Here is a 25,068-nt window from a genome sequence, read left to right on the forward strand (position 1 = left end):
GTGAGTTAGTCGTTGCTTCCAATTACCAACTTCCAGAGTTATGAATCCTGATGCAAGCGTTATGAAGATACCTTCCGGATTCAGATCACCAGTAAAGTTGACTAATGGAAGGCATACAACTTGCTCCAAAAATCGGGTAATGTTGAACATGAGCATGTCAACTCCATCCTGTCTAAGAATGTCCTTGACCTATTGTTTGATGAAACTGTCTGACAGCTAACAAGTACTTTTGGAGAGCAGTCATCTCTGTTCATTGTTCACTACCACTGCCTAAACCTTGTCAGACAGGGTGCCTATGACTTTATCACATATTCTGGTGGCAACCCTGGCATTGCCACATCAACCAGTTGCACCCATGTACTCCTGAAGGCACAGTCAGTTCGTCGTCCAGATCTTCAAACAGCTGGACCTCTTAGAATGGTTTGATTTACTCTGACTGAACCACTCACCAAAGCCAGTGCAGCCCCAAACAACATCACAACGTCAACATGACTGCCTGCAACCATGAAGATTGACTGATTACCAGTGCAAGCCAGTTGTTCCAAACCAAGTCTACCCTTTTCTCAAATCCTACAGGGAATTATTTTCAAGAGAGGGGTGTTCTGGTGAACTGTAAGCAACCAATGCCTGTTGGTTGGTTGGTTGTCAACCAATACCAGGCTGATCTTCTCTGATTAGTCATTGTTCCTGAAAATGTCTCAAATGTTCTTTGTGACCTTTAAGTAGTTTTGCTGTGGTTGCACTGTTGATTTTGGCTGTGAAAGTTCACTCTGTGTTCCAGCTTTAGTCTATCTCCATGCTCAGAATCTTAACAGTAGTTACAGGTGAGTGAATACAACAGCTTACGATCCCCAAGTTCAAAGACCGTGGTTAGCGTACCCGTTGAGGGCCGGTGAACCCTGATTGGGGTGTGTAAGTTAGGAAAGGGTTTGTTTTGCTGTTGGTGTGTCTTATATGCTGCTTATTATTCCGCTGAACACTGTGTTGGACTGGAACATGGAAAGACTTACGGGCTGCCCCCAGTATTGTCTCACACTGTGGTTGTTAACGCAAACAATGCATTTCACTGCATGTTTGGATGTAAATGTGACTTATAGGTCTAATCTAATCAAATTATAAGAGGCATAATGTAGAGAGCTGGTATCTTTTTTTCCCTAGTGTTGAACTGTTTAATACTAGTGGCCAAGACAAATTTTAGTTCTGTAGAGTGATGGGTGGCTATAATGCACTGCCAGGGTTGGCTATGGAGATAAATACGATAGAGGCATTTAAAAAGCTCTTAGATAGACACATGAATGTGCAGAAAATGGATGGAAATATGGATCATGTATTGGCAGAAGAGATTAGTTTGGTGTTTAGTTTGGCTCAGTGTTGTAGGCTAAAAGGCCTGTTTGCCTGCTGTACTGTTCAGAGTGGGAAGGAAAAGATCCATTTGATATGGTTCATGTGGGTATCAACCATGTAGGAAGAACAAGGAAGGAAGTTCTGCTGAGGGAATTTGAGCAACTTGAGAGTAAATAAAAATGCAGAACTGAAATGGTAATCGTTTCTGGATTGTTAAGTGTGCCTTGTACAAATTGGCACAGGGTTAATAAGATCAGAAAGTTAAATGTGTGACTCAAAGATTAGTGTGGAGAAGTTGCTTTAAATTTGTAGGACATTGGCATCTGTATTAGGAAAGAAGCACTTGAACCAGGGACTGGGGACCTGACAAATTACATAACTGTGCATAGGGTTTTAAACTATATAATAGGTTTTGGGGGGGTGGGGGATATTTCACAGCTTGGAAAAGTATGGATAAAGTAAAAGGGAAAATGAGCACAGGAGAAGTTACTCAAGTCTGCACCATTGAGCACATCTACACGGAATGTTATTGCAGGAAAGTAGCATCCATTATTAGGGATCCCCACCACCCTGGTCATGCCGTCTTCTGCTGCTATCATTAGGAAGAAGGTACAGGAACCCAAGGACTCTCACCACCAGGTTCAGGAACAGTTATTACCCTTCAACCATCAGGCTCTTGAATGAAAGGGGATAACTTCATTCAGCTTCACTTGCCCCAACACTGAACTGTTCCCACAAGCTATGGATTCCCTTTCAAGGACTTTCTCATCTCATGTTCTTGATATTTATTGCTTATTTATTTAAAAAGTTCAAAGTACATCAAAATATGTATACCGTATAAAACCCTGAGATTCATTGCAGGCAGCTACAAAACAACGCAACCCAATAGAAACCATTTTTAAAAAGCTGTTAGACATCCATGTGTTGGAACAAAAAGTAAATCGTGCAAACAATAAAGATAAGCAAATAACATTCAGAACTGCAGTTTGTGAAAGTGAGTCCACAGGCATGAAGCCAGTCACTGCTGATCAAGGAGCCCATTAGTTGCAGGCCACAGTCTCAGTTCAGCGTAGAGATGAGTAAACCTTGCAGAGTAGCAAACTGAACACTGGCCTGTCCGTCACCTCCAGCCCTGACACCCTGACCTTTTAAATCTGGCCCAGCTCTTAAAAATCGGCCAAACAATGGGTCATTCCTGTCTCTTGGACCTGGGCCCTGATGATTTGATGCATTGCCAGGCTCAGGGCCTGCGTCTCAATTCTGCAGGTACCGGACCTTTCCAATTCAGCCTGGAGCTTAAATCAGTCAAACTTTGGTTTGTTCTTCTCTCTTGGACCCAGATCCAGGTTCCGCTGCCTTAACTCTGTCCCACCTGGCCTTGATTCTGCCACTTCCAATCACCTCCAAGTCCACTCCAGCAGCTAAACATCGGTTTGTTCCCTGTTTTCTGGCCTGTTTCAGGTCAGCCTGTACACACCATGCCCCAACCGTCCCGCACCTTCAAGACTTCAGTTCACACCACAGAGAATACCAGGTTGTATTGTTGAAAAGCTCAACTCCGAAAGGGAAGTCACAGGCTATTGACAGCAGTTATCATATTTGAGAAAAGTGTGATTAATAAATAATCAATAGTTGATTTTGCTGCCAGCAAGTCATTGCTGTGATTTACCAGTGCCATCTTAAACCGGAAGATTACTATTGTTGATTGATCTTTTATTTTGGGTTTGCACAGTTCATTGTCTTTTCCACACTGGTTGTACGCTCATTTGGTGCCATCTCACACTGATTCTATTATGGTTATTGGATTTATTGAGTATGCCTGCAAGAAAATGAATCTCAGGGCTGTATATGGTGTCAAATTTTTTTTGATAATAAATTTACTTTGAACTTTGAATAAAGAACAAGACAAAAAGTTTAGAAAGTGATTAAAATTTAACTTCAGGTAACATGGATGCCACATTGAAACGAAGAGTGGTGAATTCAAGAGCCCTGCAATTTAAGGGAGAAGCTAAAGTCCCTTGTATTAGTATTACAGTTGAGTAAGGGCATTTACAGAGGCATGATGGAGGAGCTGGCCGAAGATGATTGGAAAAGGATACGAGCAGGTATGACGGGAGAGCAGCAGAGGCCGGAGTTTCTGGAGGCAATTCAGTAGGTGCAGGATAGATACTGTGCCTATAAGAAGTATTTTCCCCAGCTTTGGCATTTTTGACAAGGATTCTTTCTTGTCAAAGTGAAAACAGATTTCTATAAATTGGTCTAAATTATTGAAACCAAAATAATTGATTGCATAATTACTCGTGGGCTTCAAGCAGTCTTTAGGAGATGCACCTTTGGGAGCAGTTACAGCCTTCAGTCTGTGCACATCTGGACACTGCAATTTTTCCCCTTTCTTCTTTACAAAACTGCTTAAGCCCTGTCAGATTGCATGGGCATTATGAGTGAACAGCACTTTTCAAGTCTAGCCACAAATTCTCAATTTGATTGAGGTATGGACTCTGACTTGGCCAATCCAGGACATTAACTTTGTTGTTTTTAATCCATTCCTGTGAATCTTTGGCTGTATGCTTGGGGTCATTGTCTTGCTAGAAAACAAATCTCAGTCCTCTTGCAGACTGCATCTGGTTTTCCTCCAGGATTTTCCTGTGTTTTGCTGCATTTATCTTACCCTCTACCTTCATAAGCCTTCCACGGCCTGCTGCAGTGAAGCATCCCCACAGCATGATGCAGCCACCATCGTGCTTCACAGTAGGGTTGGTGTGTTTTTGATGATACGTTTAGTCTGATGGCCAAAAAGCTCAATCTTGGTTTCATCAGACCACAGAACCTTCTTCCAGCTGACTTCAGAGTCTTCCACATGCCTCTGGCAAACTCTAGCTGAGATTTCATGAGATTTTTTTAAAAAATTAGCATTGGCTTTCTCTTTGCCACTCATCCATAAAGCTGTAACTAGTGAGGCTGCTAGGCAACAGTTGTTGTATGTGCCATTTCAGCCACTGAAGCTTGTAACTCCTCCAGAGTCCTCCACGATCACTCAGTTTTTGAGGATGACCTGGTCTGGGCAGATTTACTGCTGTGCCATATTCTTTCCATTTCTTGATGATTAACTTACCTGTACTCCAAGGGATATTCAGTGACTTGGAAATTTTCTTGTATTCATCTCCCGACTGATACTTTTCAATAACCTTTTTGCAGAGTTGCTTGGAGTGTTCTTTTGTCTTCATGGTGTAGTTTTTGCCAGGATACTGACTCACCAGCAGTTGGACCTTCCAGATACAGGTGTACTTTTATTATAATCAATTGAAACACCTTGACTGCACACAGATGATCTCTATTTAACTAATTATGTGACTTCAAAAACCAGTTGGCTGCACCAGTAATGATTTGGTGTGTCATATTAAAGGAGGTGAATACTTTTGCAATTAATTATTTTGTATTTTACATTTGTAATTAACTTAGATCACTTTCTTGAGATCTGTTTTCACTCTGACATGAACGAGTATTTTTCTGTTGATCAGTGTCAAAAACAGCCAAATTAAATCCACTGTGATACAATGTTGTAAAATAATAAAACATGAAAACTTCTGGGGGGTGGGGTTTGAATGCTTTTTATAGGTCCCGTATATCCCAAAGAAGTAGTAGTATTCTAGTGACAGATTGTCACAACTATGGCTGCGAGGGAGGCCAAAGCCAACATAAAAGCAAAAGCGATGGCATGTAATAGAGCAAAAATTAATGTGAAATTAGAAGATTGAGAAGCTTTTTAAAACTAACAAGGCAACTAAAAAGTCCAAGGAACGAAAAGGGGAAATATGAAGGTAGCCAGTAAATCAAAGAGCTTACCATAAGTTTTTCAGATATATAAAGAGTGAAAGAGAGGCGAGAGCAGATATAGGACCACTGGAAAATGACATTGGAGATGTAGTAATGGGGAACAAGGAATATGCCAGAAGTTGCAGAGCATCTTGGGTCAGAAGTGAGTGCTGTTGCTATTATTAGAGAGAAGGTTCCTGGGCAGCTGAAAGGTCTGAAGGTAGGTAATTCACCTGGACCAGGTAGACTACACCCAAGGGTTCTGAAAGTGGTGGCTGAAGATTGTGGAGGCATTTGTAATGATCTTTTAAGAAACACTAGATTCTGGCATAGTTCCGGAGGATTGGAAAATTGCAAATGTCACTCCACTGTTCAAGAAGGGAGGGAGGCAGAATAAAGGAAATTATAGACCATTCAGGTTGACCTCAGTGGTTAGGAGGATGTTGGAGTCAATTGCTATGGATGAAGTTCTGGGGTACTTGGGGACACATGATAAAATGGGCTAAAGTCAGCATGGTTTCATTAGGGAAAAATTTGCCTGTCAAATCTGTTTGAATTCTTTGAGGAAATAACAAGCAGAATAGACAAAGGAGAATCGGTGGATGTTGTGTACTTGGATTTTCCACAGGCCTTTAACAAGGTCCCACACATGAGGCTACTTAGCAAGTTAAGAGCCATGCTATTACAGGAAGGATACTAGCATGGATAGAGCATTGGCTGATTGGCAGGAGGCAAAGAGTAGGAATAAAGGGAGCCTTTTCTGCTTAGTTTCTGGTGACTAGTGGTGTTCTGCAGGATGTCGGTATTGGGACTGCTTATTTATATATTCTATGTCACTGATTTGGGTGACGGAACTGATGGCTTTGTGGACAAATTTGCAGACAACACACAAGGTAGGTGGAGAGGCTGGTAGTGTTGAGGAACCAGGGAGGCTGCAGAAGAACTTTGACATTGGGGACTGGGCCAAGACGTGGCAGATTGAATTTAGTGTCTGGAAATTTATGGTCCTACACTTTGGTAGAAGGAATAAAAGCATAGACTATTTTCTATTTAGACTGTTTTCTAAATGAGGAGAAAATTTAAAAATCTGAGGTACAAAAGGACTTGGAAGATTCCCTAAAGGTTGACTTGCAGTTTGTGTCAGTGGTGAGGAAGGCAAATGCAGTGTTGGCATTCATTTTGAGAGGGCTAGAATATAAAAACAAGGATGTAATGCTGAGGCTTTAGAAGGCACTGGTGAGGCCTCGGAATATTGTGAGCAGTTTTGGGTCCCTTATCTTAGAAAGGATGTGCTGACATTGGAGAGGGTTCAAAGGAGGTTTACGGGAATGATTTTGGGATTGAAAGGCTTATCACATGAGGAGTGTTTGATGGCTCTGGGCCTGAACTTGCTGGACAGATGAGGGGTGGATCTCATTGAAACCTGTCGATTGTTGAAAGGCCATATAGAGTGGATGTGGAGAGAATGTTTTCTTTGGTGGAGGGGTCTATGGCCAAAAGGCGCAGCTCAGAATAGAGGGATGTCCATTCAGAGTGGAGATCAGGAGGAATTTCTTTAGCCAGAGGGTGGTGAATCTGTGGAGGCCAGGTCATTTGGTGTATTTAAGGCAGAGGTTGGGGTTAAGTGAAGGGTGTGAAAGGTCACGGGGAAAAAGCAGGAGAATGGGGTTAAGAGGGAAGTGGATTGCCTCTTCCAACATGAGCCTGGAGCAGAGAAGAGTACTCAGACAGTGGAAAACATCCTGTATTGTCCCGGTACCGAAGAAACCACAACCAAAGGAGTTGAATGACTTCAGACCTGTTGCCTTGACGTCGCACGTGATGAAGACCATGGAGTGGCTGATAATACAGAATCTGAGGCCACAAACCAGGCACGCCCGGGATCCTCTTCAGTTTGCGTATAAGGAGAAGGTGGGAGTGGAGGATGCTATCATGTATTTGCTGCACAAATCCCTCTCTCACCTGGATGGGGTCAGTGGTGCTGTGAGGATTACATTCCTGGACTTCTCTAGTGCCTTTAACACCATCCAGCCCAAGACCTTAAGGCACAAACTAACGGAGATGGGAGTAGACTCTTACATGGTGGATTGGATAGTGGACTACTTGACCGATAGACCTCAGTATGTGCGGTTGGGAGACTGTAGGTCTGACACGGTGGTCAGCAACACAGGAGCGCCGCAGGGGACTGTGCTCTCTCCGGTCCTGTTCACCCTGTACACATCAGACTTCCAATATAACTCGGAGTCCTGCCATGTGCAGAAGTTCGCTGATGACACGGCCATAGTGGGGTGTGTCAGGAATGGACAGGAGGAAGAGTATAGGAAACTGATACAGGACTTTGTGATATGGTGCAACTCAAACTACCTGCGTCTCAATATCACCAAGACCAAGGAGATGGTGGTGGACTTTAGGAGATTTAGGCCTCATATGGAGCCAGTGATCATTAATGGAGAATGTGTGGAGCAGGTTAAGACCTACAAGTATCTGGGAGTACAGTTAGACGAGAAGCTAGACTGGACTGCCAACACAGATGCCTTGTGCAGGAAGGCACAGAGTCGACTGTACTTCCTTAGAAGGTTGGCGTCATTCAATGTCTGTAGTGAGATGCTGAAGATGTTCTATAGGTCAGTTGTGGAGAGCGCCCTCTTCTTTGTGGTGGCGTGTTGGGGAGGCAGCATTAAGAAGAGGGACGCCTCACGTCTTAATAGGCTGGTAAGGAAGGCGGGCTCTGTCGTGGGCAAAGTACTGGAGAGTATAACATAGGTAGCAGAGCGAAGGGCGCTGAGTAGGCTACGGTCAATTATGGAAAACCCTGAACATCCTCTACATAGCACCATCCAGAGACAGAGAAGCAGTTTCAGCGACAGGTTGCTATCGATGCAATGCTCCTCAGACAGGATGAAGAGATCAATACTCCCTAATGCCATTCGGCTTTACAATTCAACCGCCAGGAGTAAGATATGTTAAAGTGCCGGGGTTAGGACTCAATGTATTTAAGTAAACTACTTAAGAACTTTATAAAAGCTATTATTAATGCTTTTTGAGAGGGTGATTTTAGATGCATATCATATTTTTACTGAGTTAAGTATTGTATGTAATTAGTTTTGCTACAATAAGTGTATGGGACATTGGAAAAAATGTTGAATTTCCCCATGGGGATGAATAAAGTATCTATCTATCTATCTATCTATCATGATCACATGGTGGAGAAGACTTGATGGGTCAAATCGCCCAAGTCTGCTCCAATATCTTACGGCCTTATGGTCTAATTAAAAACATGGGATTAATGTAGAATTACTAATGCTTAGTTGATGTTTGTCATAGCTTGGTGGGTCAAGGGTCTGTTTCCATTCTGTATCTCTCTGGGACTATCTCCATTTTCTCGTGTTCTATATGACAGTGATCAACAAGTGCAGTATTTGTGATTATTCGTCTTTCTAATACCTTTTTCCATCATGCTGCAATAATATGTGAGGAAATTGTTTGGCATTAATAGATATTTTTGTGCTCTGTTTACAATGGTAATGCCTTGGAATCTGGTGCAACACAATCAGCCTTTGTTTCTGGTATCCGAGAGGCAATGTTTGCAAAAGTGTACTCAGCGTCAGCTTAATCATGCCTGAAATGTTATCTAATTCAGCAAAGCATTTCTGTTAAAAATTTTCCCATCCAGCTACACTGATTGGCCTTGTCTGCTGGGATAGAGTTATAATCTGCAAAGTTTTGATTGGATTGCAACAAGTAGGCAAGGCAACACTACCAGAATGATTGCCTTATTTCTGGATTCATTCATGGAGTAGTTTCAATGTAAGATGTGTGTTAGATGTTGAAGGATTAATAGGCAAAACATGTCAGTTGGTGCTTGGGAAAATTCATTTTTAAAAATCATTGTGTCTATTGGTGTTGCCCAGTGTTCATGGCGTAAGGGAGCCAAAGCCATTCTGTTTTAGTACACTGTAGCATGTACTTGTGGAATGAACTGCTTGTTTATCCTCATTATATCCTAATTATATCAAAACAAATGAACAGAACTGGTGTAGAGGCTTAAGAAATTTAAATGCGACTAAGTTAGATTAAAAAATAATAATATATATGCATACATACACATACCGTGGTTTTCCAAAATCATTAGCGTGCCTATTGCCCATATCAGGGAGCAGCCATGGTCCAAAATAGTTTGATCCCACTGCTTTGGAAAAACATTTCAAATTCATTCACCATCTTTTACAGCACAAGTGTACACCAATTAATTATGCTGATTTTTAAAAAAATAATTGTGATTTTAAATGGATTGCTCATTTGAATAGCTTTTTTTAAAAAATCCTTATTTTTATGATGAATTCATTTTATTCTGATTAATAAACAAAATCACATTGCCATTGGTAATACTTATCTGATATATTTATTATGAATGGAAAAGAAGTGTGCTTCTGTTCTATTACACTGGCAGTTGCATTGATCCATAAACTGACCGACAAACAAAAATTCAATCTCACAATAGTGTTTTTTTCCCCCCCAAATGGATGGTAAAATATACCAGGGTTTCCTATTTAAAAACCAACAACTCCACTCAGAAATGCCAGCTTTTATCTGAGAAATTCGGTGGGCATTCAGAACTGAGTAAAGGCAACAGTGTTATACTTCTGCAGAGCTAGTTGCTTTTATCAGGGAATCTGAAATGAAGTATTTATTAAACTAGAGTCAGATATTGATGGAAGACCTTTGAGTTACTTCTCCCCCATCTCAGGAACTACATTAGAGTCATGGAAAAGTACAGCATGGAAATAAACAATAGGCGCAGGAGTAGGCCTTCAAGCCAGCACCGCTATTCACTGTGATCATGGCTGATCATCCACTATCGGTACCCCGTTCCTGCCTTCTCCCCATATCCCTTGACTCTGCTATCTTTAAGTGCTTTATCTGACTCTTTCTTGAAAGCATCCAGAGAATTGGCCTCCACTGCCTTCTGAGGCAGAGCATTCCACAGATCTACAAATCTCTGGGTGAAAAAGTTTTTCCTCAACTCCGTTCTACATGGCCTACCCCTTATTCTTAAACTGTGGCCTCTGGTTCTGGACTCCCCCAACATCGGGAACATGTTTCCTGCCTCTAGCATGTCCAATCCCTTAATAATCTTATATGTTTCAATCAGATCCCCTCTCATCCTTCTAAATTCCAGTGTAAATAGGCCCCTTGACTCTTCTTCTAGTCCATGCCAAACTATAAAAACTGCTTAGTCCCATCGACTTGCACCCGGACCATAGCCCTTCATATCCCTCCCATCCAAACTTCTCTTAAACATTGAAATCAGGCTTGCATGCACTACTTACGTTGGCATTTTGTTCCACACTCTCGCAACCCTCTGAGTGAAAAAGATTCCCCTCGTGCTCCCCTTAAACATTTCGCCCTGAATCCATGACCTCAGTGGTAAAAGCCTCCTTGCATTTATGCTATCAATGCCCTTCATAATTTTGTATACCTCTATCAAATCTCCCCTCAATCTTCTAAATCCCAAGAATAAACTCCTAACCTATTTAATCCTTCCTTATAACTGAGGTCCTGCAGTACCTTGTACATTTTCTCTGCACTCATTCAATCTTATTTATATTTTTCATGTAGGTAGGTGGCCAAAACTGCACACAATACTGCAAATTAGGCCTCATCAACGTCTTCTACAACTTTAACATAATATCCTATCTCTTGTGCTCAATGCTTTGATTTATGAAGGCCAATGTGCCAAAAGCTTTATTTGCAACTCTATCTACCTGTGCTGCCACTTTCAATGAGTAATGGATCTGTATTCCTAGATCCCTTTGCTCTACTGCACTCTTCAATGTCCTACCTTTCACTGTGTAGGACCTACCTTAGTTGGTTCTACCAAGTGCAACACCTCACACTTGTCTGCATTAACTTCCATCTGCCACTTTTCAGCCCATTTTTGCAGCTGGTCCAGATCCTGTTGCAAGCTTTGATAGCCTTCCTCTTTGTCCACTAGATCCCCAATCTTGGTGTCATCTGCAAATTGCTGATCAAGTTAACCACATGTAACTCTTGCTACAGCTAGCGGCTAAATATAGGGGTGATAGCCCCCAGCCCAGCCAAACTTAAGAAATCTCGTTTGGGTGGATGTTGCGCAATGTGTCCCCTGTTACAAATCAGCACCCCGAAATAACAAACAGTACACAATATGCAATTAAACAATTAAACTTTATAATTCTTACTTTGACTATATGGTTAGTAAAGAAAATGAAAAAAAAGAAAAAGGGCCCAATCTTATGAAACAGTCTATTGTGCAATGTTGGAGCTCACTGATAAGCTGATTGTCCACCATCGACCTCCTCCGATTGTCGCTGCCCTTCGGACCCTTGCTCCAAGTCCACCCCATCCGGTGGTCTACCAATTCTCTCCATTCGCGTCTCCTCTCCGTATCTCTCCCCAGCAAAAGACCGTGAAAATCTGTCTTCCAGACTCACAAGGAAGATCAACAGCATTCTAAACCCCATTATCTCTAGTCATAACCCAAACATTGTTGCTACAGAGAATTCAGGCTGCCCACTTCACCTGTCTCAACGGGAGAAGGGCCTGGAGTCTCTTCCTTAATCAATGGGAAGTTAGCGAAAGGCAGCATATACCAGACATCCAGGTCCTCATCCTCCCAATCAATATCCCTCTCAGGGGTGGGGGCCGTCCTAATCTCGCCTCTTGGGGGCCCAGTAGTTAACCCATGTTTCCGAGGAGTCCTCTTACTAGGTGTAGGGCTCTGGGTCTACCTGCTCCTCTTGTCCCGGGGCAACAGGTGATTCCGATGGAGAATCTTGATGGGCCCATTCCCATCCTCTGGTTTCACCCGGAAAACTGGTAGGTTTGGCATCTGACTCTCCACCACATAGGGTGTAGCTGCCCAGCGGTCAGCCAGCTTATGCTTTCCAGGTGGCCCCAAATTCCTTATGAGGATTCCCGGCAGGAGTTGGGAAAACCTTACCTTTTGATCATACCTCCTCTTATTCCCTTGATTCTGCTTGGCAGCCGCGACCCCAACTGATTCATAATCCCTTTTCAACTCTCTTCTCATGTCAGACACATACTTCAGATATGTTTTTGGTGGTAAGTCATCCTCGTCAGTCCCAAAACAAAGGTCAATGGGCAACCTCGCCTCGCGCCCAAACATCAGGTAATATGGCGAGTACCCAGTAGCTTCATTTCGTGTACAATTATAACTGTGGACCAGGTGCCCACTATATTGACTTCACCTGCTCTTCTTGCTGATCTCCAGGGTCCCGAGCATGTCTAGCAAGTTCCGATTAAACTTCTCTGGCTGGGGATCACTCTGTGGGTGATAGGGCGTGGTCCTCAATTTCTCGACTTCAAGCATGCTCAGTAACTCAAGGATGAGTCTGCTCTCGAAATACCGTCTGTGAGCACTATGTATTGGCCTGAGAAGGCCATAATAAACAAAATACTTCTCCCATAAGACTTTTGCCACCGTAGAAGCCCTCTGGTCCTTGGTAGGGAAAGCCTGAGCATATCTGCTGTAGTGGTCCATGATGACTAAGACATTCGCCATGTTGCTGGCATCGGGTTCTATTGACCCATACACATCAGATCCAGAGGCCTCACTCTGCAGGTGGGACAAGGGAGCTGCCCGCATAGGCAGTGGCTTCCGCCATATGCATCGAATGCACGACTTGCAGTATTCTTCGACTTCCGACTTCATTCGGGGCCAGTAAAACCGGTCTCTGAGCAATCCATAGGTCTTTTCAACCCCCAAGTGTCCAGAATCATCATGAAGTGATTTCAACACCATCCTGTGATACTTCTCGGGCAGGACCAGCTGGTAATGCTGGGGTCGGTCTGGGGGTGATGTGACCCGGTATAAGACCTGGTTCTTCAACTCCAGCTGAGGCCATACTCTCAGTAATGGAGGCACTGAAACGTGTTTCGTCTTCTCCGCCTGGGCCATGTCTCCCTTTTCAACCGCTGCCCAAATGGTACCAATGCCCAGATCATCTCGCTGAGCAGCAGCCACTTCCCCAGAACTAAATTCCAGCAGCTGATTTGTCTTCAGAGCAGTCAGGTTACAGTAAACTTGGGGGATGGTGTCATCAGAAGCCCCCAGTTGATCCACTGCTGGATACTACCCCTCCTTTCCCTCTGCCTTCACGGTGATGGCAAACTGACACATGGCCTTCACCCCCGGGGCAAGAATGTTCTCCCACTCCTCGTCCCTGACCAGCCCCCTCATGCACCCTTTGGGACAAAGCATTAGTATCAACATTCCTGCTTCCCGGCCGGTACTTCAGGCTTAAGTCATAGGCAGACAACACCGCCAACCACCAATGGCCTGTGGCATCCGGTTTCACCGAGGTCAGGATATAGGTTAGGGGGTTGTTGTCCGTCCTCACCCCAAACTTGGCCCTATAGAGGTAGTCACTCAGCTTATCCACCACAGCCCACTTCAACGCCAGAAATTGTGCGTGGGATAGTTTTTCTCAGAAGGTGACAGACTCCAGCTGACAAACGCAACTGGCCTCAACCCAGAGCCCTGATCCTGATACAGGACACCCCCTAAACCCTCTCGGCTGGCATCCGTGTGCAGTACATATAGTAATCGGGAGTCTGCAAAAGCCAGCACCAGCACCTGGGTCAGCAGCTCTTTTGGCAACTGAAATGCCTCCTCACATTTTGCATCCCACCTCAGTCCAAAGGGCTCCTACAGGCTTAGATACTCTCCACCCTCCTGTCCTTTTCCCCCTCCCTTTCTTCCTAAGGGAGGGTAACCGCACAGAAGCAGATTCAATGGGTGATTCACTTCCGCGTAGCCTTTCACAAACCTCTGATAGTAACCACAGAACCCGAGGAACAAGCACAGAGCGCTCAGTTTGGGGTCTTGGCCAATTGCTAACCACCTCTATCTCAGCCTGGGTCCGTTGCTACCCCTTCCCATGAGACTATGTGCCCAACATAGCTAACAGATGTTTGGCAGAACTGGCACTTGCCTAGGGAAAGTTTTAACCCTTCAGCTTTCAGGCAGCCCAGCACCTTCAGTAGCCTTGCTTCACGTTCCTCCAAGATGGATGCAAACACTGAGGTCATCCAGATATACCAATACCTCAAGCAAGTTCATATCCCCCACCATCTTCTCCATGACCCACTGGAAGGTTGCAGGAGCTCCCGAGATGCCCTGGGACATCCTTTCGAACTGGAAAAATGCCAGGGGATATATAACCGCCATTTTCTCTTTGTCAGCCTCATTCATGGGGATCTAGTAATATCCACTCCTCAAGTCCAGCACACTGAACCACTTCACACCACTCAGGCAGGCCAGCGTGTCTTCAATCCTCAGGACAGTATACTGGTCAGGGATGGTGCGCCTGTTCAGAGTCCTACAGTCCACACACATACATACCTTCCCATTCTTCTTTCGGGCCACTACTATTGGGGATGCATAGGGGCTTCGGGACTCGGTGATGACCCCAGCTTCCTTCAACTTACACAAATGCTGCCGAACATCCTCCACCTCTGCAGGGGTCAGTTGCCACTACCTTTCTCTGAACAGGGTATCCTCAGTCACCCGGATAGTGTGCTGCGTGCTCTTGGAACAACCCACATCAAAATTGTCAGTGGAAAAGACACCTTCCAGCTTCAACATCTTCTCTATCAACCTCCTCTTCCAACCCACAGGAACTGGGGAGTCCCCGAAGTTGAATGACTCAGTGTTCAATGTTCCCCCTTTTCCAGTAGCTTCTCCCTGGCGTGTCTCACAGGGACACTAGACATTACCGTCACAGAGAACAAATGCGCCAGGGGCATTCCCTGCTTGAAGGTGACCTCCCTCTTCGTAGTGTTTCTGACGATCACTGCCATCCTGCTCACCTGTACAACCAAGGGCTTATACAGTTCGGGCCTCATCAGTACCCCAGCAGGCAATCCCGACTCCCCCTCAGTGTCTTCCGGAATGTCCACTAAGAGGGCTTCGCCTTCAGGCACTCCGGGAAATTTGGGGGTCTCCATCACTCTTGCTATTTCCCCGGCCGACTGGGTGAACTACATAGTCCCTTGTCTAAATTCGGTATCCGGCCTGATGCAGCCACGCACTTCCTCAAAAGCAGCTCGAAACACCAGGTGCACGGACAGTGTTCCCAGAAAGCTCTCATCAGCCTTCTCCTTGCAGGCCCCCATGAGCCACTTCACAAGAGGAATGTTGGTCCCCACCAGAATTGAATGCCACCCTTCTCAACAGGTTTCGGACAAACCAGCACCCATGTATCAAGGACCTCAGACGCTCCCACATCGGTTTCCGAGAACTCCAGCTTCACTGACAAATGACCGTCGTATGGATAATCACTAGCGCTAAGCCCCCAGATCTCCAGTGCCGTGAATGGTGTCAGTGGTAAACGTTTTAGATACCGGTTGTAAAACAAACGGTACAACAACGTGACCTATGACTCGGTGTCGAGTATGGCTTTAGCATAAATACTCTCTATTCGTAGTGACACACTGGAGCATGAACCCACTAAGCCTTCAGGAATTGGGCCCTTCGCTTTCGGGGGTTCCTTGGTACATTGCTGGGAACGTGTTCCCCCAGAGACACCAGGCCGTTCACTCACTGGGTCTTCTCTAGGTTTTTCCAACGTCACTCCCTGCTGAGGTACCCGGGGGCTCCCTCTCCTGCTGGTGTGACACCTGCTGCCAGCAGCCCTCCGCATTGTTCGTCCTCCTGGGGAATCCGCCCCCCCATCAGCTCCATCATATGGGGGGGCTCACACTCCCTGATAACAGCCAAAACATCTCCATTCTCAACTCTGCCACAATCTCCTCTGCCGCTCCCCAGGGTAGGCTATCTGTGGTCATTTCACCACAGGGGACCACTACCGAGGACTGTACCCTGCTGACGAAGTCTTCCCGCGCCTCCGCCGCATTCTCCTCTTCCCGTACCTCTCTGATCAGCTCAACAAAAGATGGAGGAGGGTGCGTCTTACGAGACTGTCAGGCACCCCACGCAATCAGGTCATGGGACTGGGCGACCCTGGCTCTCTGGTCCATTCTTAACTGATCCACCTCAGTCACCTGAAATGCCCCTCTGCGCTGCAAGCGATTTAGCTGCCTCTCTAGCCGAAAAATAAAAGCAGAAAGCTTCTCCCCCTTCTCCTGATGCATGCTCTGAAACCCCACCATGAACTCCATTGGGATTCCAGTCGGGGCAAAAGAATTGTCCAGTGCTTGCATGTAATTGACAACTGTCACTACTGGATATTTCAACCTGACAGCTCTCACAACGTCAGTGGCCTGCCCATTCAAACTTTCAACCAATCTCTGTCGCTTTTAATCATCAGAGCACTGCCACTCATCTAACAACTGAGAGGTCCACTCCACCCAAGTCTCATACTCCTCCTTCCCTTTAGGACTGGGTGTTAATCCAAAGAATAGGCAGGCCTGCCATAGCTGGGACTTTGAATCTGATTTTTCCATTTATTTGCCAGAGAAGTAAGGGTGGATACTAACTCAGAATTCTCACTCTTCCCCGGGGGACGTGGACTAATTAGACATTCCAAATCCGACCACTCTTTCCCCTCACTCCTCAGAAACGAGAGAACCCTGTCCTTGAAATCTCCGTCCCCAGCTACCGCTTCCTCAGCGCTGGTCCGCATTAAAACGAGACGTGCGCCAGCCATTTTATCAAACCTCCGCCCACAATCGCAACTTCAACAGTACTTAACAGTGGAATTAACAATTTAGCCGGAGTACCAATATCTGCCCCACTGGTTCATTTTTCAGGGTAATCGCACAGCATCCAACAGAATCAATCCTGAACGTAGCCCCCACAGTTGTAACTCTTGCTTCAGCTAGCGGCTAAATATAGGGGACGATAGCCCTCTGGCCCGGTCAAACTTAAGAAATCTCGTTCGGGTGGATGCTGCGTGATGTGTCCCCGTTACAAATCAGTACCGCAAAATAATAAACAGTACACAATATGCGATTACACAATTAAACTTTATAATTCTTACTTTGACTATAAGGTTACTAAAGAAAACGTAAAATAAGTAAAAGGGCCCAATCTTATGAAACAGTCTATTGCGCAATGTTGGAGTCGATTATCCACCATAGACCTCCTCCGATCATCGCTGCCTTTCAGACCCTCACACCAAGTCCACCCCGTCTAGCAGTCTACCAACTCTCTCCATTCATGTCTCCTCTCCTCATCTCTCCCCGGCAAAAGACTGTGAAAATCTCTCTTCCAGACTCACAAGAAAGAACAACAGCATTCCAAACCCGTTATCTCTGGTCATAACCCAAACATTGCTGCTACAGAGAACCCATTACATTATCAATGAAACCTTACAACATGTTACACACATTATCATCCAGATCATTAATATAGATGACAAACAATGGACCCAGCACTGATCCCTATGGTGCTCCACTACTTCTAGTCAGAGATGCAACATTCTACGACAGCTTCTCCCACAAAGCCAATGTCTACTCCAATTTACTACCTCATCTTGAACGCCAAGCAACGGAACCTTCCTGATGAACGTCCCATGTGGGACCTTGTCAAATGCCTAGCTGAAGTCCATGTAGACAACATTCACTGCCTGCCTTCATCAACTTCCCTGGTAACTTCCTTGAAAAACTCTAAGATTGGATAGACATGACTTACCTCATACAAAGCCATGTTGGCTATCCTTAATCAGTCCATGTCTATCCACTTATCTATCCGGTCATTTAGAATACCTGCCAATACCTTTCCCACTGCTGATATCAGGCTCACCGGCCTATGATTTCCTCGTTTATTTTCAGAGCCTTCTTAAACTGGAACAATATTAACTATCCACCAATCCTCCGGCATTTCATCTGTGGCTTAGAATGACTTAAGTATCTCTGTTGGGGCCCCTGCAATTTCTGCAATTGCCTCCCTCAGGGTCCAAGGGAACACCTTGTCAGGCGCTGAGGATTTCTTCACTCTAATTTGTCTCTAGACTGCAAACACCCCCTCCTCTGTAATCTACATAGGGTCCATGACTTCGCTGCTGCTTTGCTCACTCTTTGACTCTTCGTCCATTTCCCAAGTTAACACAGATTTTAAAAATCCATTTAAGATCTCCCGCATCTCTTTTTGCTCCATTCTGATCTTGCAGAGGTCCAATTTTGTCCTTTGCAGTCCTTTTGCTGTTAAGATATCTGTAGAATCCGCCAGGGTTTTCCTTCACCTTGTCTGCCTGGGCAACCTCAAGGGTTCTCTTGCATTTTTTGTACTCCATATGTACCTTATTTGTTCCTAACTGCCTGAACCTGCTGTGCACCTCCATTTCTCCCCCTTAACCAGGGTCACAATATCTCTTGAAAACCTAGGTTCCCTAAACCTGTTACCTTTTATTTGGACAGGCACATAGAAGCTTTGTACTTTCAAAGTTTCACTTTTGAAGGCCTCCCACTTACCAAGTACACCTTCGCTAGAAAACAACGTGTCCCAATCCACACTTGCTAGATCCTTTTTGATACAATCAAAATTGGCCTTTCTCCAACTTACAATCTCAGCCCGCAACCTGACCTAAATTTTTCCGTGTTTACTTTGAAACTAAAGGTACTATGATCATTCGATGCAAAGTTGACAAAAAAATACAGAGACTTCTGTTACCTGCCCTGTTTCATTCCCTATTAAGAGATCAAGTATTGCACTCTCTCTCATTGGGACTTCAGTGTGCTCATTAAGGAAACTTTCCTGAACACATTTGACACATCTGTCATGCACCTGGCCCAGGTACACCTGGAAAATAAGTTCACTTGTGTTACAATACTGTTTCTGGATTTCATTTCGATGTTTAACACTATTGTCCCACAAACTGTGGTGAAGAAATCCTCCTCTATGGTCTAAATACTGCACTGTGCAACTGGCGGATGGACTTCCGGACCAACAGACTTCTGATAGTCAGGTTACACAGCCACTCCTCCCTCCTCATGATCCGCAACACAGGTGACCCCCAGGCTGTGCTGAGCCCATTGCTGTACACTCTGCTCACACTTGATTGCACGGCCAAACACCCAAGTAATGACATTGCCAAGTTCACCCATGACCAACAGTGGTGGGGCTCATTACAAACAATGATAAGATTTCCTGCAGGGAGGAAGGGGAAGAGCTCAAGGCCTAGTCCCAGGCAAATCACAGCTTCCTCAATGTCAACAAGACAGAGGAGATGGTTCTTGACTTCCGGAGAACTCGCACCACTCACACCCCTCTTTACATCAGTGGCACAGCAGTGAAAACTGCGAACAGTTTCAAACTCCTGGGAGTACACGTATTACACAACCTCTCATGGTCCCAGAACACATCCGACAGAATCAGGAAAGCTCACCAGTGCCTCTACTATCTGAAGAGAGCTGGACTGTGCACGTCTTTAGTCACACAATTCTACAGATGCATAGTGAAGAGCATCCTAACATGCTGCACCACTGTATGGTACAGAAAATGCACTGCGATGGACAGAAAGGCCCTGCATCTGCCTACCCACCATCAACGACATATATACAGAAAGGGGCCAGTAATACCATGAAGTATCTCACCCACCTTGCTCATGGACACTTTTCCCCACTCCCATTTGGAAGGAGACTACGTAGTATCCATGCTAGGACTACCAGACTCAAAAACAGTTACCCCAAGCAGTAACGGTACATCTCCACCCAACTCAATTCACTCCCCAACTCAACCCCCACCAGCACTACATTATCACTTCCTATCAGTCTCCATGTGTACAGACACTCCTGTGCTGTGTCACCTTCTGGACATACAGTCAATCTATGTACATAAGCTGTCTTATGTATTCATATTTTATTGTGTTCTTTACCATTCTTTAATGTATTGTGTTTTTGGTGCTGCATCGGATCTGGAGTAACAATTATTTTGTTGATCTGATACCATGGAACTGAAATCTAGCAGAGAAAGGCCAAGAGCTTTGAGTCAGCTCTTAGTCTACTCAAACAATATCTTAAGGAAGTAGAAAGGCAACAGGGAGTTATCCATGAGGCATGAGGGAATTACTGGGATTCATTAGGTCCTTGTGTTTTATGAAATGTAATTCAAAGTTCTTGCAGGAATAGAATCTCTATGGGAAAATTTTGTTCAGAGTAAGCATTTTTAATTAATGAATGACAGTAAATTGTATTTCAAAAGTTTTAGAAAAAAGATCCATGCTTTTTATTGTTTATTGTAAACATCCAAACTGTTTATTGTTTCAGACAATTGGTGCTGCATTTGTAGCCAAGCTCATCCACGTTGGTGAAAAGGCAATCACACTTGGCATCTGGGTAAGTGTTTTGATTCTTATCTGGTCAGTGAAAGGATTATTTGGCAGAGTGGGTTTGTTGGGGTTGATAAATGAAGCCAGTTTTAACTGGGTCTCTGTGGTTGATCGGTTCCCTCTCGGGTGAAGCTTATTGCGTAATCCTACAAGTTAGAAATGAGAATAAGTGAGTGCTTGTCTGCTTCATCAGCAAGCATAATTACAGCAAGGAATTTCGTGAATGTGGACAAATTTAAATATGCTTTTGTTTCAGTTTTCGCATCATCCTTTTGCTGAAAAGTAGAATGAGTAGAATTACTTTGTCAGTATATGTGTTGTACATGTGAAGAGTTTCTGTCTGTCCGTCATTTAAAATGGCAAACTTTAAGGTGCTCCTCATCTCTGACCTGCTTATATCCTTAGATTATGTCCTTTGGACCTAGACTCCACCATTATAGAAAACATCTGCTCCACGTCCACCATCTATGCCTCTCAATATTCAAAAGGTTTCAGTGAGATTCCTTTCCCTCTCCCCCTTCTAAACTGCAGTGAGTACAGGCCCAGAATCATCAACCCTTTTATTCCCAAATCATTCTCGTGAACCTCCTCTGCACCTGTCCAATGCCAGCACATACTTTCTTAGGTAAGGGCACAAGCTGCTCACCATACTTTAAGTACAGTCTGGCCTCGGTATTACCTCTTTGATTTGGCCAATGTGCCTTCACTCGAGTTTTCCCCCCCATTTGCACTATACAAGGGGGAATGGCTGCAGCACGATTACCTGGAATGTCGTACTGTTTTTTTTCCAAACTGTTTCATGAAGTAGGGGGCATTTGGAAGACCTTGTGCTTGTCGAGTGCTGTTTCAGTGCCAGAGATCCAGGTTCCCTCCTCATCTCTGGTTAATCTGCACATTCTTCCAGTAACCATATGGCTGCCTTTCCACATCCCATAAAAATATGGGCTGGTAGGTTAAGTTGCCCATGATATGCAGATGAGTGGTTATATCTTGGGGGGGGAGATTTAGGGACTTGAAGGAAGTATAGGGAGAGTGGGATTATCGGCAAGCTGTCATAGTGGGTGAAATGGCTATCTTCTCTGGTAGTGAAAATGAGATGCAGCTATCACAGCTGAGGTCAGAATCTTTTCACTTACAAGTCCTAGTAATTGCAAGTTAGTCGATCTTCAAAAATGCTGGGACATTAGTCTGGGATATATTTGTAAGTTATGGATGTAATTTGTTTTCTGATCAGGACACTGCAGGATCAGAACGGTACGAAGCCATGAGCAGAATCTACTATCGGGGTGCCCGAGCAGCTGTGGTGTGCTTTGGTAAGAAAGATGCCATCATGCTTTGCTGTTTAGTCAGCTGGTACAGAAAGCTATGCTTTCTAGAGGACAATGAGGGACTATTCATCAAAAGAAAAGTAATAAATCTCATGCTTGGATGCTGCTACCCTTTATAGAAGTAATGAATTTAGACCTTGCAAAACAACCAGATCAATTTTGATGGCAATTAGTAACCAGTTTCAGACCTTACAAACTTGTAGTTATTATACATTAGATTACATCTTTGATCTATTATAAGAGGTACTTTAACAAATAGTAAAATATTCAACTCCATTTCAAAGTGTTTCTGATGAGTCTTGGTGTTAACATTGTTGCTATAATAGAACAGTACTGAAGGCATTGATAACACGAAAATTAGTTGGATATGTATTAACTATTGAAACAATGTAAGGTCACAAAACAAAGCATATTGGTCAGTTAGGTTGAAATAATACTAACTGATAAGTGTGCTTATGAACTATGTTTAAAATCTGCAGGATTTAAAAGACGAAGTATTAATTCAGATTTCTAGACAGTGGTGTTCTGTTGGAAGCAGACAGAGACTAGGCAGGACAAGTACATTAAATCTACTGGAAGCATGCTACACATAATGTTGTTAAAGTATGGCCAGGACACTTACAGAAAACAAAGGAGGAATTGAAACATTTGAACGGCCATGTAGCTGAAGCAAACACGGCGTTCAGAGAATAGTTCTGTCAGTAATAAGATAAGGAATGGCTCTTGTGTATTTAATATTTCAGTAATATTTGAGTAATTTTGCTTTTGGGTATATTGTTACAAACCCCGTAACTGGGTGACTTACCAGCAAAGATAGAGACGTCCATTGAAGTCTGATGATACTATTTTTAACAGTATTTATTAGCAAAAATACACAAAAATAATATCAATGCAAATATACAGATAATATACGTCGTCAATACTAAACCTAAAAGTGCGGGTATAATAATAATCAATATGAAATAAGCTGTATTGTTGTCTAGGGGATAATGAATTGACCGATGGAAATATAAAGTTCGCTGCAGTTCACACAGGCTGCTGCCCTTTTGGTTGTCGCTGTGTTGCAATTGTTGGAGAGAGAGAGAGAAAGAGAATGGGAACATTTACCGCTACGGGTTTTGCCAACCTTCCTTTATGATTTCGATCCGTCAGGTGTCTCGTTGTCATGGCCGTTCAATTGTGACCTCTCCTTTAGCTAAACCGTTCTTCCGTGATGAGCCCGCCACCCAGGCAAGGGAGGAGGCACACAAGTTCTCACCGGCTTTTTGCTATAAACGCTGTCCCTGGATCTCTAGTGTTTCTCCTGGTGCGTCTAAAGGGGTGTTCCCCAGACCCCTCTTTTATCCTTACTCACGGGGTCTCAGATGTCAATCAGGTTGGGATGATGCAATCCCTCAACCAGACCACTCTGGTTGTCCCCTGAGGGGTTTCAATGAATAGTACAGTACTCAATATACAATTCCTTCTCCAAGAGACAATGGCAGTAATCAGTGGTTCCGTTCCGCTTATGTCAGGACACATTCCACCTGGTTGTGTATTCTGTGTCTCTCTCTCTCATTTCCTGGGTCTCAGACCTGAAATAATAGCGATCTTGCCATTCTCAAAAAGGAGGGGGCGACTTTGTACCCTTCGGCCCCTCAGAGTTTCTTCACCTTCATAACAATATACTGTGTGTGTGTATATATAGGTATGTGTGTACACGTGTGTGTGTGTTCAGTGTACATGTGTATATAATATGTATATGTGTGTATTTATATATATTAGACTGGTCAGCATAGAGAATATATATATGCATGTGCTTGTGCATATTTGTATGTGTATATTGTGTGTATGCGTATAAGTACGTGTGAATGTATGCATATATACACAAGTGTGTGTTTACATGTGTGTGTCTGTATAAGTGTGTTTACATATGTGTGTATATTGTATATATGTGTATGTGAATTGTGTATATTGTATATATGTGTATGTGAATTGTGTATATTGTATATATGTGTATGTGTATGAGGCACATACATCATTGTGCCTCATGCACATATTGTTTAAAGGAAAAAATCAAAGTTTCCTGAATCTCAGTGTTTTGATATTTATCTAACTAACCTAGATGAAAGGTTGGATCACTCAGTGCTTGGACAGTCTAAACAAAAAAACATTGGCAACAAAGTATTTTTAAAACAGACCTGAGACGGCTACCAACCTGTTGAAGCGCAGTGAGACATTCAAGCTAAAAAAATGCAGCGAGGATCGGCAAGTAAAAAATAGCCCAGCATGTGCGGAGATGGTCAAGTTAAAAAAGAATCAGAAAACAGAAGGTTCATGAAGAGTGATGAAATCATTAATAAAAGAGCATAAGTGGCTAGCTACATAGGAAAGATTGACACGCTTGATTACGCAACTGGTAACTGGCTCATGTATATTGAGCTAATTCAACTGTATTTTAAAGTAAGTGAAATAGCCAATGAAAAATAAGTACCAGTTTTGCTGAGTGCATTGGGTTTAAAGGCATACTGTTTGCTTTGAAGTTTAACTGCTCCAAACAACCCATCCGGAATGAGCTTTGCTGATATTGTGAAAATAATGCAGGAACTTTTAGAACCAGAACCATTGTTGATTGCAGAACATTTTAGGTTTCATAAACAGAATTTAAAAAAGCGAGCCTAGTTCAGCATACATGGCTGAATTGAGGTGATTTAGCATTGTCAGCAAGATCGTTTAGTTTGTGGAATCTTTCAAGAAAGCAAAAATGCCTCCTAACTAAAGCACAGCTTGCATTTAGAAGAGCAGTTGAAATGGCAGTTTCAATGGAAACTTCAGACAGATGTAAATAAGTTGCAGTCAGGAGTGAAGGGTAGAGTGAACAAAATTACAGGGCCTGGCTGAACAAATTGAGTTACCATTGTGGCAGTGGCTCACGTAACCAAACAAATGTATAAAGGTGAAACTTGCAGAAAATGCAACAGAATAAGTCACATACAAACAGCATGTTAGGTAGGAAAAAAAAATGGACTGCACAGAGAAGAGAAAAAGATAACAAGTCCAAGTTGCAGTTAGTTAGAGCACTAATCAGCATACTTTTGATGAAAAATCTGATAATGACGAGAGTGACACAGGACTGCATTGCCTTGAGATTTACAGCGTGAAAACTAACAATAAACAAGCAATATGGCTTACACCAAAAGTGAATGGCAAATTAATTAAAATGGAATTGGACACTGGTTCCGCTGTTTCAGTCACTCCACAGTTTGATCAGCATTTCAAGGAGACTGAACTGAACCCTACAGATATCCAAT

General features: G+C 43.7%; 1 protein-coding gene across 1 annotated transcript in view; it reads left to right on the forward strand.

Annotated features, from left to right (window-relative positions):
- Positions 1-25,068, forward strand: part of rab24 (RAB24, member RAS oncogene family) — a 55,937-nt gene that overhangs the window by 22,156 nt on the left and 8,713 nt on the right. The window contains exons 3-4 of the mRNA XM_073067753.1: positions 20,389-20,457; positions 21,685-21,763. Coding sequence (XP_072923854.1) covers positions 20,389-20,457; positions 21,685-21,763 — 148 coding nt within the window. The remainder of the gene's footprint in view (positions 1-20,388; positions 20,458-21,684; positions 21,764-25,068) is intronic.

The sequence above is a fragment of the Hemitrygon akajei genome, chromosome 15 (genome assembly GCF_048418815.1).
Source record: "Hemitrygon akajei chromosome 15, sHemAka1.3, whole genome shotgun sequence".
Taxonomy (NCBI): Eukaryota; Metazoa; Chordata; class Chondrichthyes; order Myliobatiformes; family Dasyatidae; genus Hemitrygon; species Hemitrygon akajei.